Genomic DNA, 16,543 nt, shown 5'->3' on the forward strand with positions numbered 1-16,543 from the left:
TTCCCATTTTACAAATGAAAGGAGTGAGGAGCAGACTGGCTAAATAACCTGCCCTATATCACACAGCTAGTAAGTAGAAGAGCAGGATTAGCACAAGAATATTCTTGTTCCTGAGTCTGTGCTGTTAATCACTGTGCTATCCTATTCTGCTCCCACCTTATATGCTGTGGCAGCCTTACTCAGATACAGATATCAGAGCCTCTGACCACATCAGTACAATAGATCAAAAATATTTCCACTAAGCAAAGTTTCCAGGATTACCAAGCATTTTCTTGTCTCCATTTGCCCACTAGAAGCTCTGAATCAAACAATGTTTAAAAGTTAGGACGGATCATAAAGGTCATCTTATCCACCTTCGCTCATTTAACAGATAAGAGAATTAAAGTTTAGAGTGATTAAGTGACCTATGATCTCATTGTTTTTTGTGAATTTTGTCCATGGACTATGAATTAAATGACCATTGGGTTAATCCAAGCCTGTTCACTATCAAGTATTAATTAAGCACCAGCTAATTGTCTAGCTGTGTGGTAAGGAACTTATTAGATATTATATTGTATATTTTTTATAATTGTCATATAATTAGTCACATAATAATAATAATCTCTTTCTAATAGGGAGAATTTATTACAGTAGACCATAACTTTCAGAGTGACTGTGGATGTGTACAGTATCTCTGTGGTAACTATGTTTTTTGTAACTTTTAAATGATAATGAATATTATTGATATCTGTTGTTTACTATTAATAAATTAAAAATAATTTTCTTTGAGATGTATTATACATTTTAAGCCATTTGTCAGCTTTTGAGTATAAAAATGTACTGTTATTTTTATTTCCTTTTTTGTAATATCTCTAAATGCTCTAAGAAATTTGATAACAGGACAGAAAAAAATTTTTTCAGAATCTTCATAGTATTTAAAGTTAATGCTAGGGTTCATATACATATTTAACTTTAAAAATATACATCTGCAAGGAAGAGATTTTTTCTTCACTGTTTTATTATTTTTGATGTTAATATTGCAAAGCAGAATTAATTTTTTCTATGAAATAACAAATCTTCATATTATTAGTAGGTTAATAGAAAATAAAATTTCTATTCAATATCTTAAAACATTTGCTTAAGTTTAGTGTTGGTGAGACAAAAAGTTTGTGAGCTGATTTCTTCACTATTTTAGTCTATCCTACCTAACATGCCATTTTTAAAGATATGATAGCACATTATATCAGCTGCTTTCATCACGAAGTATGATTTCCATGACTTTATTTGGTAACAATAAAATTGATAATTTCCTCTCAAAATAATAATTAAAAACCGTGAATGTTACACAACCCCATCATGAAGAGACCTACTATTATTAATTTAGATTTTGCCTCCATCTATATCCACTCCCCAAAATTATCATATTATGTTTCTGCAAGAAAAAACAGCAAGTAGCTTGACAATCTCTGATTTAAAATTCTGGAAGCTGCTATAAAGTACAGCTTTTGGAGGAAGTTCAAACAGTAAACAGCAATTGAGTTTACAGATCAATTTCTTATTATATGTTTAAGAATAAATGTGCTATATTCATTATTAGGTAAACTCTTGAGTTATGAACGAAGTATAAAGGTAAAGATCTTTATAGGTTTGAAAAACACTGCACCATAATGAAAACATAGATTTAAATAAAAATTCCATTGATTAATTAAAAACTCAGTATAGTACTTTTTGTTGACTATTTTTCTTTTCTTAGAAAAAGATGATGTGTGTGTATTTCAAGCAGTATCAGTATTGAATCTTGGCCAATCTATGATAAAGTACTTGGAAGGAGACTTTTGTTATACTTTAGAATGTCTGGAAGAAAAAGATAATCATACAGGCTTTCACACTTTGAATTTTACAATGGTGAATTGTTCAAAAGAATGTGACGTTGTAAGTATTCCTTATAAGTCAGTCCAGTGAGAGTTAATCAGCCTTAAAATAGCAACTGTAGAATTTAAACTACTGAATACCTGTAAGTTAAAAATATACACTTGACTGCTACTTCAGTAATCTTTTAATGTGTAACATATTTATATAATGCAGATTTTCCTTTTGCTATGGATGATCTTGAGCTTCGTGAGTCTTACTATTTATAGCTTGCTTGACCTGAGGTTGTTACATCTGCTTAATGAATCTTGGCTGATAGATGTAAAGGTTAACATCTACTTCAATTCTAAAATAACTGTATAAAGTCAATTATTATATGAAGTCCTTCAAATTCAACCTTAGAAATGCTTACACTTGTTCTAAGAGAGCATATATTTATGTTGGGAAGCACTTTCAGAACTAATTGAAAATATTGCTATTGTTGTGGGACTAATTCTATGTATTATTATCATATGTATTATTATCATATACAGCACCAGGTATATACTCCATCTCCAAGTGATTATGATTGTTGTGGTGCCTGCAAAAATGTATCCTGCAAATTTCAAATGGAAAATGGAACATCAGTTATATATGAGGTATGAATTCCCTAATTCCTAAAATATGTTTCTTGGAGGGTAGCTTTCTATGCTACTTTCTTGAAGAAGACATTCTTAAGTCAAATAGGTTTGAAAAATGTCACACACACACAGAATTCTACATACAATAGACACAGCAATACACAGCACATTCACAATGGACAAGGTACAGTTACATTCTAAAGTAGCTGATAATTTCTGTTGTAAAGGAACGTGTTTAATCCATTTCTCAAACTTATTTTATCATAGATCTTCACTTTTATTTTAAATGTGAGGACTGGGCTGGAGAAATGCTGATTTTTAATCATTGAGAAGGAAAAGAGCAATAATATTTTATTTACTCATTTGAAATGAAGCATTTTGATAGAAACCTGAAACTCAAGATGTTAGCACTTTACTATTTCAGGAATTGACGATTTCAGTAGGCACATAGAGAAAAGATTTAGAATATTTGACAAATTTTTAAAAAGATGATTCCAAGAGACATTAATGCTATATCCTATATCTTTCTACTGAAAACAGTAAAATAATTATTCCAAATTCTCCCATTACCTCATAATAACTCTATGTAGATTTGCAGACTGAACTACTTCTTCCCTAGAATTTTTTATGAAACTCTGTAATCTTGTTAGTGTTGTATCAGATTTAGGAAGGTCACAAATCATGTTTATAATTTACATTACTTAAAGGTAGTTGCGATTTATTATTGTTATCCTTTCTTTTTTTCATTAATAATTTGATTATCTGGAGATCTTATTTCTAGTGTTCTTAATTACACAGGATTACTCACATACCCAAAAGAAAAAGAGATTGTCCTTTTCCTTTACATTTTATTAAATAAGAAAAATGAACAATTATCTTTTTGTACCATAGTTTATTATTTTACGATTATGTAAAAAATAGTGTTAGTGATTTACATAGTGTCGTTGATATTGTTGATCTGTTTATCCTAGCAGTATTTCTGTTTTCCAATATATATTTTTTAAAGTGAGAGTCTTAAAAAAGGAAGCTTAAAGATGATGAGAAGACATAGAGGTCAGTGAGAGAAAAGGAATTAGAGACTACTTGAAAAACTACAATAATCTGGAGATTTTAGTAAAAGGGCAATGTAAACTCTATAGATATCAATAATCCAGAAATTATTGGTGTATATAATTAATATGCATGTTGCTATCCCTGAAATTTAAATAAAAGATTAAATTATGTTCAGAATTTTTTTAGAACAGAAGAAATGTACTATAGGTAAATTATATATTAAGATAATTAACTTTTGGCTCTTTCAAAGATAAACTTTAGTTATCTTGAAATCTAATTTTTATGGAACTAAATTTTTTTATTTTAGATAAATTAGATATTAGTGTTTCCAGAATTTTAATATTTTATCTTCTTTTGCATCTAGACTTGTAGATCTCTTCTAATTCAGGTTCATAGAAGACCTGAAGCTATTCATAATCTAAAATAAAATTTAGAGAAAAGAAAGCTAGTTAAAATTCTTTACTGGTCCACAAGGAACCTTCAAGGCAAAGTTTGATGTGCATTTTAAAATGTGGTTTACAAAAAACCAAAAATATAGATCAATAATTATAGCCCAATATTTATGTAATAATTATGTTTATCTGACTTTATTTCTAAACAGAAATTCTGAAATCAGGAATGAAATAAATAGTTATTATGTTTAAAAATTTGTTAAAAGCATAGAAATAGGTTTTAAAATAACCATAATGTATACAAAACTAGAATCATAAGTCAATAATAAATATCACCCGAAGATTTTTAAACTTTCTGGTGATAAGGGAGTGGAAGGAGGAATAAACAAATCTCAAGAAAGGAGGTGTATTATGTAATATGATTTGTTGTTTTATAATTAATGAGGGAAATAGTAGAGCAAGACCTTTGGCACTTGACCAAATTAGATAATTAATTTTGTAGTAGAAACAGATACCTTTTGCTTCTTTCTTCTCTATTGCTTTACTTCACACTTACATCTAAGTTCTAGTATGAGACCAAACCCAAACACACTACATATATGTAATTTTAATTATTTTAATAAAATAAATTTGTGGACATTTCCAGATGGACATTTTATGCAACAGGAAGCTTTTTGCATCTTGACTTGACTTTTGATTTAGTGAGATAGGAAGTATTCTACTTAAGAAATGTAGCAGATTTTAGTAGAAAAACAATAACTTTCTCTTTTATTTGTAGGAGGGGAATATGTGGCACTATAATTGTACCACATATGAATGTGTTAAGACTGATGAAGGGACAATGATTCTAAACTACAGTATGGTCTGTCCCCCTTTTAATGAGAGTGAATGCAAAATGGTTTGTACTTTGTTTTATCTAAGAAAATTTATTATTAAATATAATTTAGAAAATAATATGTTTTCCAAGGTGATACATACATACATTGTGTCTTATTTATTTTGGTGAATGTTTTATTTTCTTGTATACATAAGAGCTCTATATTTCCTCAGTTTGTCATTTTGAGTTACATATGGTGTTCCAAATAATTTTAACTCTCCCTGAATAGACATTATGCTGTCCCTGGGTTTTTAATATGTAAATCAAAAGATTATTGAAAAATCATTTGATCAGCAGACCTAGACTCTCTTTCAATACAGATCGATAAACTAATCAAGCAGAGTTGACCAATTTTCTCTTTCTTAAACGTACAGCCAGATTTATGATGTCATTCACTTTTTAATGCAATGCTGGCCTAAGTGAAATTTATCTTAGCTTCTCTGAGCCCAGACAACTGTGGAACTTAGCATCTGTCACAGCATTGCTGATCTTTTGGTTTTGTTCTTCCAATTACCTGTTCTCTCAAAGAAGAATCCATTGGAAAAGTAGATTTTTGAAAGTGATATGAGTTTTTAAAAAGATTCTTTGTAGCTTTAATTATTTAGTAGAAAATAATTCCTAATGAAAAGTGAGCTTTGTTCTGTTGTGTGAGGCAATATTTTTCTTAAGTGTAAAGAAATAGCATAATCTCATTGATTTTTTTTTTCAAGATGCCTCCATTTAGTGATGATTGCTAGGTTATTGGATGGCTAGCAATTGTATGTACTAAAGTAATAGATTTTCAGCTCTGGAAAGAATCTTAAGCACCATCTTATTTCATAGATTCTTTTTTAGAGTAAATTATTCTTTAGTTTGAATTGCAATTAGCAAGTTACTAATAGCAATTAGCAACTTACTGTAAGTGTTCTTAATTTAACCTTGGGTGGGAGCCATCCTGAAATGGGAAATTTTTTTTAATAATAAAATATGAAAGAAAAAGATACATCATTTTAACATTTGATTATATTCAGGAGCTCAGTTTCATGGAGTAGCTTATATTATTTTGAGGAGCTGAAAAAATATCATGGCGTCTATTTAGAGTACCTGTTAGTACTTTGCTTTTGTAAGTTTTTTGTGGTATTTAAAATGTGTTCTTTTAAGTAAGTTAATCTAGTCACACTCTTTCATATTACTAATGAAGAAACAAAATTTTAAACAAAATATCTGCTCCTAATTTTAAAATCGAAGGAATTTTTTTAAAAAATAATTAAATCCCAATTATTTTTCTATAAAGGCTTTGTGATATTTAATAAAAATATTGAGAAAATTTTCTATTTCTAGTCTAAGAGAAATAAAACACTGTGAGTTTTGACTTTATTCCTTCTCTCCTCCTAGAATGAAGGGATTATAAAGCTTTATAATGAAGGCTGTTGCAAGATCTGTAAGTGAGGACATATTATATCTATTAATTTGATAGATTAGTTTTACTTATTCATGGTGATCGTGATTTTTTTTATAAAATTCAGTTCCTGTGATGTAAAGAGGGAAACAAATTTTATAATGTATATTATTTAAATGTTTTTATGCCATGCGGATGATTATTATGTAATTTAGTCTCTATCTTCTGGAATATAAGTAGAGTGTTTTTAATTTAGATGAATTTTAATTTAAATATTAAAAATTTTTTATTGTTGCATTTTACAAAAGGGTCTAGTAGGTTTAATAGGTTTTAATAGGTTTTAAGTTTAAGTTTAGTAGGTATAATAGGTTTTAACAGGTTTTAAGTTTAAGTTTAGTAGGTATAATAGGTTTTAATAGGTTTTAAGTTTAAAAATACTCTATGGTTAAATTTACTTGGAACATGCTGAACTACACAAAGTTAAGTAGGTTATGATGAGAATGGCATTGTGACTCAAATAAGGACACACAGTGCAGTATTTCTAAATCTATTAGAACAAATCTGTGGTTCTGTATGATGTTTCTGAGAAATGCCCATCTAGTGAATATATTTAAATCTTATATATAAAACTTCACATGATTATTTTGATAATTAAAGTTATGTGCATGCAATATATTTTGTTTTATTTTATTATTTTATTTTATTTTTGGGCAAAGCAATCCTTGGTTGACCTCACAGATTGCAAGAACCTTGTCTGCTTACAATCCCTTATATTTTTATTTTTTACGCCTACAGCACCTGGTCTTCCTAGATGATCTCCCACCCAAGTACTAACCAGGACTGACCCTGCTTAGCTTCCGAGATTAGACAGGATTGGGATTGTTCAGAGTAACATGGCTGTAGACATAATATATTTTATATTAATTTAAATCATAAGGTTTATTTCATAGTGATTGCTAATGATTTTAAAGCTAGAAATAAAATAGATGGGTATTCATGCAGCTACCTTTATTTTTCCCTTTTTGAAGTGTTTATGAATTTATATCAAAATAGAATAGGGGTTTTAGAAACCCTAGCATAGACAATAATTTTTTAATTGTGTAGAAAAGCTTACAGGAAAAATGTTATAACACAGTTTAGTTTAACAATGCCATGATGTGGGATTGGAATATTACAAATTATCATGCTTCTCAGGTGAGATTTCTGAACTTCTTTCATGAAGGGCTAAATCCCAAAAATAAGTAAGAAAATTCTTGTCTATTTAGAGCTGTATTGTCATATTGAACAGAATATTAAAATGTATTAACATTTGATACACCAAAATTATTATATATACTACTGACCATAATAACAGCTTATAAATCAGGAACTCTCCTAAATTTTCTACATAGTATTTATTCCTCACAAAATTCCAATGAATTTATCCTGATTGCAACAAATTTATCCTGATTTTCAGCTTAGAGAGGTTAGGTTACTCATCCAACTCATACTTCTTGTGAGCTATGGGGATTCTACTCCAGAAGTGATTTCACTGCTTGCATCTTAACTACTTGTAATATTCTGGAACATCACCAAAATAAGTTTTAGGAGAGAGCAGAGAGAAGCTGACTGATGATATATGTTGACCAGTGGCAGGACTAGAATGACTGAGTTTTTATTTACATAATGTATGAAAAGCCAAATCTAACATACAAACCTACCAACAACAAGCAAAAAAGTTCAGCATAAGATGGCCTGACATCTAATTTGGTATTGTATTAGTTTGATGGGGCTGCTGTAACAAAGTAGTACAAACTGAGTGACTTAGAAATTTGTCGTCTCACAGTTCTGGAGGTATACAGGAATATTTGGAAGACACATTCAACCCATAACAATTTTTATTGCCGGGACTTTGTGGATAATATAATGCCACTTATGCATTTTTAATTACTCAGGCTCTTAGACACACACTAATTGACAATTTTCTACTATTAAGAATAAGTAATTTTTAATTTAGTATTCTCTGAATCAAATGTAAACTAATGTGTATCCAATAGTATTTGTATCAGGAACCCAAAGAATGAAATTAAGCTCCAGAATCTGAGGAAGTTTATATTTTTATGATCTCACTTCTTTTTCCCTGCTTCCTCAGAAGCTAGACTCTTCTGTAGGTATGAGATACAGGAATAGAATAGATACAAAAGGAATAGAATCATATTGCCATGTTAAGATCTTGGATTCTGTAACCCCATGTTAATTAATAGAGAAGTGAATACAGTTATGTTAACTGAGGGTGGATGGAAGAAGATTTTTGTGACTGACCGTATTACTACCATTTATTGCCTGTCACACAGCAACACTTTATTAAGCTTATTACAGACAGTACTATGACTAATCTCCACAAGTTCTAGGAGCTAGGTGAAGAGGTAGGTATGGTTTCCACTATAGATGAAGAAATGGTGGTTCAAAAAAGTTGATTACAGTAATCAGTAATAGATTTAGGCCTGTCCAATGCCTGGGCCCAGGGTCTTTTTTAGAATTTTAAATATGTATTTTATCTATTTTTACATCACACACAGGTTGATGTGAGCATTACTATACATGCAGAATATTTTTGATTTGTAATTATAATAATTATTTTAGGATATTAAGATAAAGAGATAAGTATAAAACTAGAAAATATGAGAACACCTATTTAGAAGATGAAAATAAATATTGAACATCAAATATATGAGTGAAATTTTAAATATTTCTTAATTTAGGAATACATTTTATATGAACATATTAATTTTCAATATATTCATATGTTAATTGAATTAAGAAACAATTTGACATGGGCCTTTTAATGCATAAATACATTCTATATTTTATCAGGTAAACGAGAAGAAAGAATATGCCAGAAAGTGATTATTAAATCAGTCATAAGGAAACAGGACTGTATAAGTCAAAGCTCTGTAAGTGTAAAAATATTTGTTACATAAAGGGCATGTGTCTTTCCAAATGTATATGTGTCACAGCACTGTTTGTAAGCCAATAAAATGTCAACGCTTACAATATTTAACTTGAGATTATTCCTAAATTATAATATTAAAATAGTTTGTGAAGAAGTGTGAATTATTCTTAGCATAAATAATCAAAAGTTTTGAATGATAACTGCAATTCTTTAAGAGAGGTGGAAGTTAAACCTAAATATAGTTGACCACATATTTTCTTAACTATGCAATTTTACTCAGCAAAAATAGTCCTAGTTCTAACTTTATCTCCTTTAATATGATTTATTGTCTAGTTCTAACTATATCTCCTTTAATATGATTTATCTTCTAGTTCTAACTATATCTCCTTTAATATGATTTATCTCCTTTAATATGATTTATTGAGTCATGAGATAATATAGGTTGCAATAGACTCATTAGATTGTTATTAATATATTGCAGATACTTCTCTAGTTACATGAGCACATTTCATACTTTGAGTTATTAGCATTGTTGTCTTTGGCATTCCCATCTCTTTGACTTATCTGAGTTACTAAATTTCAACCTAATATGTTTTACAATTTTTTAATGTACTGAATGAAGCTTGAGAGTTATAGTGATAAAGAAGAAAGCTTTGCTTTTATTTGACTTCTTAGTAGAATCAAGTAACAAGTTTTTAAATTTTTAAGACTTTTTTTTCATTGTCTCTCCTTATAGATAAATGTTGCATCCTGTGATGGAAAATGCCCATCGGCTACCATATATAACATCAATATTGAGAGCCATCTAAGATTCTGCAAGTGCTGTCGTGAAAATGGGGTTCGAAACTTGACTGTGCCTCTGTATTGTTCAGGAAATGGCACTGAAATCATGTACACTCTCCAGGAACCTATAGACTGCACGTGCCAGTGGAATTAAACTTTTGGATTCCAAGAACTCTATGCAACATCATAATGTCAAATGGTGTTGACTTTTATTGCTATTATTTAGGCATTGGGCAGATTTATACTGTTGAACAATAATGTATTTTTTAAACTATTAGGATATAGCAATTTAACATTATACAAAATATGCACAATTTCCATAGAAAAATTAGATTTAGTGATTTACTCTATTTTAGAGAATCAAGTGATTTTTAAGTTGTTGAGCTGAAATGCTATTATGTATATAACTGCAACATGCAGCAGACCTGGAACATGCTCATTAATTAGAAAGTTATTTTGCAGAAGTCTTAAAGTTTCACTTAATAGTTATTTTTTGATTCACATAGCTATCCAAATTAAGGTACTCTTTTATCCTTACTTTTTAGTCTGGTAAATGTAATCAGTTAGAATTGGCATCTGGAGAGTCATAAAAAGTTCTGTCAGATACAGGTCCTAGAACTACAGGGTTTTAGGTTATTTAAAGCCTCCTTGGATATTAGGGATATTACTATTGCAAATTCCTCATTTTTCAGGTGTAGCAGATAACCAGAGAAGCTGTGTGACTTGTGCAAATTAATTTACTATAACAACGTAGTGAATTCATGTTAGCAGTTGGGTTAAGTCTAGGTCTTTTATATTCTAGTCTTATGTTCTTTTCTTTTGAACAGTATAGTAAAGTGTCTATTACAAAATCTTTTATTCTTAAAAAGTTTACTTTGCACAGAATTAAGAATTTTAAATTCAATGGCTTTATAAAAAAGGAAAATAATCCCACACATACATATGTATATACATATATATATATAGTAGTTATCCAAATAATAAGGAATGGGGAAATGTAGCATCAGTTACTAAATAGAGGTGAGATATTTGGGGCTTTTATTTTTTATACCATTAAAATATGTTGTTACTATTTAACATTTATTTAGCTATTTACTGTCTCACACACATCTGATTCCTGAGATGTATTTGCATGCTATTGAAGTTGTGCTATTTTGCTTTTCATGCTGCTGCTTTGCCAATGAAGAATGAAATAAAATTATTTGAATGTATTAATAATTCTATAGTGGAATGCTGTACTTTTTACATACAGTAGATTATTGATATTTGCAAGGAATATATTCTGAGATCCTCACAAATTCCCAAGTTGTTTGACACTTAGAGTGTGTAATTATCTGTGTTTCCTCATTTATAAAAGGAGAGAATGCCCTATTTGGTATTATTGTGGGGACCAAATGAAATCAAACATCAATAAGAGAGCAGTAAACTTGCATTGAAAAGCAGATGCAAGGGCCTGGTGGTCTAGGCTCAGATTTGAGTTAGGTGATTTGCTTCTGTATCAAAATCAAAAATTGCAACTTATTAGATATCTTGGATCACCAGGGTTACCTAGCAATAGTTGAAAGAATGAAATGATTATTGCATCTGCAAAGTTCCAGTGTCTACTGCATATAAATATTGATTTTATCTTATTTGTGCTTAATATAAGTATTTCATCTAGGTATTTCATTTCAGTATTCTTTGACTCCTGTTAACAAATAGATTGAATCAAATGTTTTTTTGTTAGACTAAATTAACATTTTGCTTAAGAGAAACTGTTATGTACCTTAAATGAGGCACATCATATTATATATTGTCTACCACCCATTTCTTTATTTTCATGCTCTGTAAAATATTTGTTATTAAATTAAAAATATTAAATCATCTTTAAACCTATTTGTGGAGAAAAGGGAAACATTTTCTTAGAACTTCATAAACATTCTCAAATACAGCAAATATGTATTGAGCACCTGCTATGTTCCAGGCACTGTTCTGAGGACACAGGCAAAACAAAACAGACACGGTGCTCATGCTAATGCAACTTAGAGTCAAGTGAGAAAGTAGGCATTAGGTAAATAAACAAAGTTATAAGAAAGTCCAGAGGAGAGACCAAAACTTTTTAGAATTTAGTGTATAATAAAGGTGGCCCTCAAATCAGCAAAGGGCTATAAATAGACTTTCCATTTTAAATAGAGTTGGGACAACTGGATAGTAACTTGGACAAAGAGAAATTTGGATTCATACATCCATTGATATCAGGATAAATTCTAAATGTATCAGATTTAAATGTTAAAAATACAAACAAAAAAAAGATGTAGAAATTCTAAAAGAAAATATGAGAAAAATTCATTACAATCTTAGAGTGGGGAAAGCTATTCTAATTCTGACTCAATATCCAGAAGCCTAAAAAAGATTGATAAATTTAACAAAAAAACTGAAGACAAATTTTCCAAGACCAAAAATGTCAGTCAAAAAAAAAATATATAAAACCAAAGAACAATATTTGCAATGAAACACTGCTAAAGACTAATTTCATCCTAAAAAATTCAACAATCTAATAGAAAAATGCACCAACAACTTGTATTGACAGTTTAAAAAAAAAGAAATAATACTAGTGGACTCTTTAACAATGAAAAGATAAAGAATAACTTAATAAAAGCATTTCAAATTTAATCTACACTGAAATGCAATTTCTTACCTACCAGACTGGTAGCAATTCAGAAGTCTAATTATATTTTTATATTTTTAAGGCTCTGGGTAAACAAGCACTTCCAAATGTCATTGGTGATGACACGAAACTGTAGAAATCCTGAGGTGTTCTCAATTAAATACCTATTAAAATTTAGAGGTGTTTTTTGGTTTGACCCAAGTTATCGAGAATATCCTGCACTAACAACTGTGCAAACACAAAATAGCATTTGTACACATTTATCTATTGCAGCATGGTTTCTAATATAAAAGACTAGAACCAACGAGACTTGAATAAATTATATTAATCCATATAATGTAATACTATGCAACTGTAAAAAAATTTTCTATACTGCTGTGGAATGATTCTAGAGTATATTTTTAAGTGAAATAAAGTATAGAACAGCATATGTAGAATGCTAGATTTTGTATGAAATTGATCAAAATAAGAAAATATAATCGTATTTACTTATATTTTTATAGGAAGGCTAAACAATATAGTAGTAAAATGGCATAAATAAATGGTGGGGGTGGATTAGGATAGATGGAGACTGAAATAGGAAAAAATTTCTCAATGTACAACTTAATAATTCTTTTGATTTTTGAACTGTGTCTGTTTCACATATTCCACATATTTTAATTAGTTATAAAATAAGTATATACTAATATAAATAAATAAACAATTTTGACTGATAAATGTTATAAAGGCAAAGTAGAGGTTGCTACGAGGAAGTGATGCAGAAAATCTAATTTGGTTAGGTGGAAATAAGGGGAGACCTCTGAAGTAAGTGATGTGTCAGTTGAGACCTGAGGTCGAGTGTAAGTTAATGAAACATTTCCAAGCAAAGCAAATAGTATGTACTAAGGTCTTGTGGGAGGGAAGGACCAGGACAAGTCAAGGAATGTTTTTTGTGCATTTTGAAAAATGAGGAGTGTGGTGCAGGATGATGCTGATGAGATGGGCTGGAGAGCCAAAAAATAGAGACCAGTTAGATGCTATTGCTGTGGAACAGGTGAGAAATGGCAGTGACAGTACAGACAGAGGAAGTTGTAGTACACAAGATATATTTCAACATAAAGTCAAGAGGATTTGCTAATCATTATGGTACAAAAAAAGTGTATTGAGAAAGCCTCTGAGATTGTGAGCAATTAGGTGGATGGAGGAGCATTTTGGGGGTGATTGGGAAGATTTAGAATCCTATGCTGAGAATGCTGACACAATTAGACAACTGAGTGAAATTATTAGTACATGGCTGTTTTTATTGGTCTGGTTCCAAGATGAGAAATCTCTGCTGGAAATTAGGATTTGTTAACATATAAATACCATAAAGCTATGCTAATGAATTAAATTAGCTAAGGGGAGAGCATAGTGAAAGGAAAATAGGGTTCCAAGATCGTCTAACATTTAGGGATCATACAGTAAAAGAACGATCAAAGAAGGAGGAGGCTGAGAAAAAATAGCCATAGAGTTTGGATTAAAGCCTGGAGCCTTAACGGGGGTCATAGAGGCCAAGGGAATAGAAGATTATACAAAGAATAATGTTAGGAAAATAAATGCTTAACCAAACATATGAGAATTATTTGATATCAAGACAGTACATTAAAATCAACATTTAGAAAATGATTATTTCTTAGAGTCATGAGATATAAATATATTAGATTTTATGTTAAAAGTAGTACCTGGATACTTGTACTTTTTCTACCTGTATTCATTTCTTTGATCTAGCTGCAGCTGCTCTAAATTATATCAGGTTAAACAAAATAAATTATTTAATTAATGACAAGGAGATTCTACAGGTCTTCATGTGATTAATGGCTAGGCAAACAGACTCTGGAACTAGACTATTTAGGTTCAAATCTCAATGATGTTACTTACTAATCTGGGGGTGGAGCTAGAGGATGCCAAAGGATGTCCTTTAAAGAATTTGAGAAATTGAGATAACCAAATTTTGATATGTACAAGAGAGAATGATATGCCTGAACTTAAGTGTCTTAATCTCTGCTTCCCTTGCGGTGTCAGCTTCATTCTGTCCCACTGCACTCTGGGTTGCTCCATCTGCAACTTTGGCCACTGCATCTTTGCACATGGCCTTAGCAGTTTTTTTTATTTTTATTATTTTTACTTTTTTTAGGCAAGGCAACCCTTGGTTGACCTCACAGATTGCAAGGACCTTGTCAGTTTACAATCCCTTATTTTTTATTTTTTATGCCTACAGCACCTGGTCTTCCTAGGTGGTCTCCCATCCAAGTATTAATCAGGCCTGACCCTGCTTAGCCTCCAAGATCAGATGGGATTGGGCTTGTTCAGGGTGGCATGGCCGTAGATTGGCCATAGCAGTTTTGATGAAACAACCTTTATTATATTTGTCAACAAAAACGGACAGTTATCTCTGAGCTCTAGTTAGAAAATTCTATGCAATGATTGGCCAGGCTTACTTATCAACTGACAAATCACATTGACTGTGGGTGTGCATAGGTTTTCTATTGCTATGAAACAAATTACCGTATATTTATTGGCTCAAAACAAAATATTTTTATCTGACAGTTTCTGTAAGTGAGGAGTCTGGATAGCGGGTAGGTGGGCTCTTTGCTCAGGATTTCACAAGGCTGAAATTAATTTGTTGGTTAGGACTGTGTTCTCATTTGAGGTTTGAAGTCCTCTTCTTCCAGGCTCATTCAGATTGTTGACACAATTAAGCTTCTTCTAATTGAAGGATTGAGTTCTGTGTTTTCCTGCTGGCTGTGGAATGGGACACACCCTCAGTTCCTAGAAGCTATACTCATGTTCTAACCACTTGGCCCTCCCACATCATGACAGCTTACTTCTTCAAAGCCAACAGGGGAATCCCTCCATTGTTCTGCTATAATGAAGTCTTATATAAAGTAACATAATCATAGAAGTGATGATCTAACCATTTTCACAGGTCCACTAACCCTCAGGTAGAGGTGATTACATAAGGCATGAATACCAGGGGATGGGAATTTTAGCTGTCATCCTAGAATTCTGCCTAGAGAAAGGGTTAGAGTGTTAAGGTTGGATGGGCTGGGATCATTGGCCATCCCTGTGAGCTCACAGAGCTCCGTAGTCTCCTGTAAAGAGAGACATGACAGTACCACTAATTTATCCAAGTGAGAAGATTTAAGGAGGAATGTTTTTGTGTTGGTCTTTAATTATTTCTCCAATTTTTCAAGGTATAAAGATAACAGATCTTCTTCTCTGGATATAGAGCCCTTGTAGTCGCTCAAATTTTTGCTCTGTCTCTCCATCTAAGATACTTTCTTCATCACTTTCTCAGTAAATATGTTAAATGTGAAAAGTCACATCTGTCTCGGCATACTTGCTAACAAATCTAGCAGGAAAGCCATAAACTTAATGGACCAAATCTCTGAATGACTTCAGAACTACCCCTATCCCAGGGATGAATTTCCTTTTTCTTTGGTTCTATTCCCAACATGACATTTGCATTTTAGTCCACATCAATGGATATAGAAAAATGCAAACCTTAATCTTGGATCCTGAAGCTCAGCCAGTAATACTTTATTAAACATACCATTTTCATTCAAAGCAAATTAATTTGGATTAATTTGGATGATTGAATCTTTTTATAAAAGATCTATTGCAATAACTACTTTTCATATTGTATAAATTAATACGCTAAAAAGATAATATCACAAGTTTTTAGGAATTTTTACATTGTAGAAAAGACCAATTTTAATTATAGAAAAAAAAAACAATCTTTTTGGCATCATCACATTTAAGAAACTGAATACAGATAAAAAAATGCTGCTAATTCATCTTTTATTTTCTTTCTCTTATAATTCATGCCAACAAAATAAAGCTTTGGAATTCTATAGCAACAATGTCTATTAAATAGTGTTAGAAATCTGACTCACTTTGATTACATATCATTTTATGAAAGTGTTATTTTTGTGTGAAAATTTTGAGCAAAATTCTCTGAAAGAGGACATTAAAAAAAACCCTGTAAGAACAGG

General features: G+C 30.8%; 1 protein-coding gene and 2 pseudogenes across 2 annotated transcripts in view; 1 reads left to right on the forward strand and 2 right to left on the reverse strand.

Moving 5' to 3' along the window:
• Positions 1 to 11,758, forward strand: part of OTOGL (otogelin like) — a 126,796-nt gene extending 115,038 nt beyond the window's left edge. For both annotated transcript variants that reach the window (XM_039838918.1, XM_039838919.1), the window contains 7 exons: positions 615 to 678; positions 1,733 to 1,911; positions 2,382 to 2,486; positions 4,692 to 4,811; positions 6,165 to 6,210; positions 9,022 to 9,101; positions 9,837 to 11,758. In XM_039838918.1, the coding sequence (XP_039694852.1) occupies positions 615 to 678; positions 1,733 to 1,911; positions 2,382 to 2,486; positions 4,692 to 4,811; positions 6,165 to 6,210; positions 9,022 to 9,101; positions 9,837 to 10,037 (795 nt within the window). In that variant the 3' untranslated portion in view covers positions 10,038 to 11,758. The remainder of the gene's footprint in view (positions 1 to 614; positions 679 to 1,732; positions 1,912 to 2,381; positions 2,487 to 4,691; positions 4,812 to 6,164; positions 6,211 to 9,021; positions 9,102 to 9,836) is intronic.
• Positions 6,955 to 7,073, reverse strand: LOC120583517 (uncharacterized; annotated as a pseudogene).
• A 2,999-nt stretch (positions 11,759 to 14,757) lies between the features above and the next one.
• Positions 14,758 to 14,876, reverse strand: LOC120583599 (uncharacterized; annotated as a pseudogene).
• Positions 14,877 to 16,543: the final 1,667 nt, after the last annotated feature.

This window comes from Pteropus medius, unplaced genomic scaffold (genome assembly GCF_902729225.1).
Source record: "Pteropus medius unplaced genomic scaffold, Ma_sr-lr_union100, whole genome shotgun sequence".
NCBI classification, from domain to species: Eukaryota; Metazoa; Chordata; class Mammalia; order Chiroptera; family Pteropodidae; genus Pteropus; species Pteropus medius.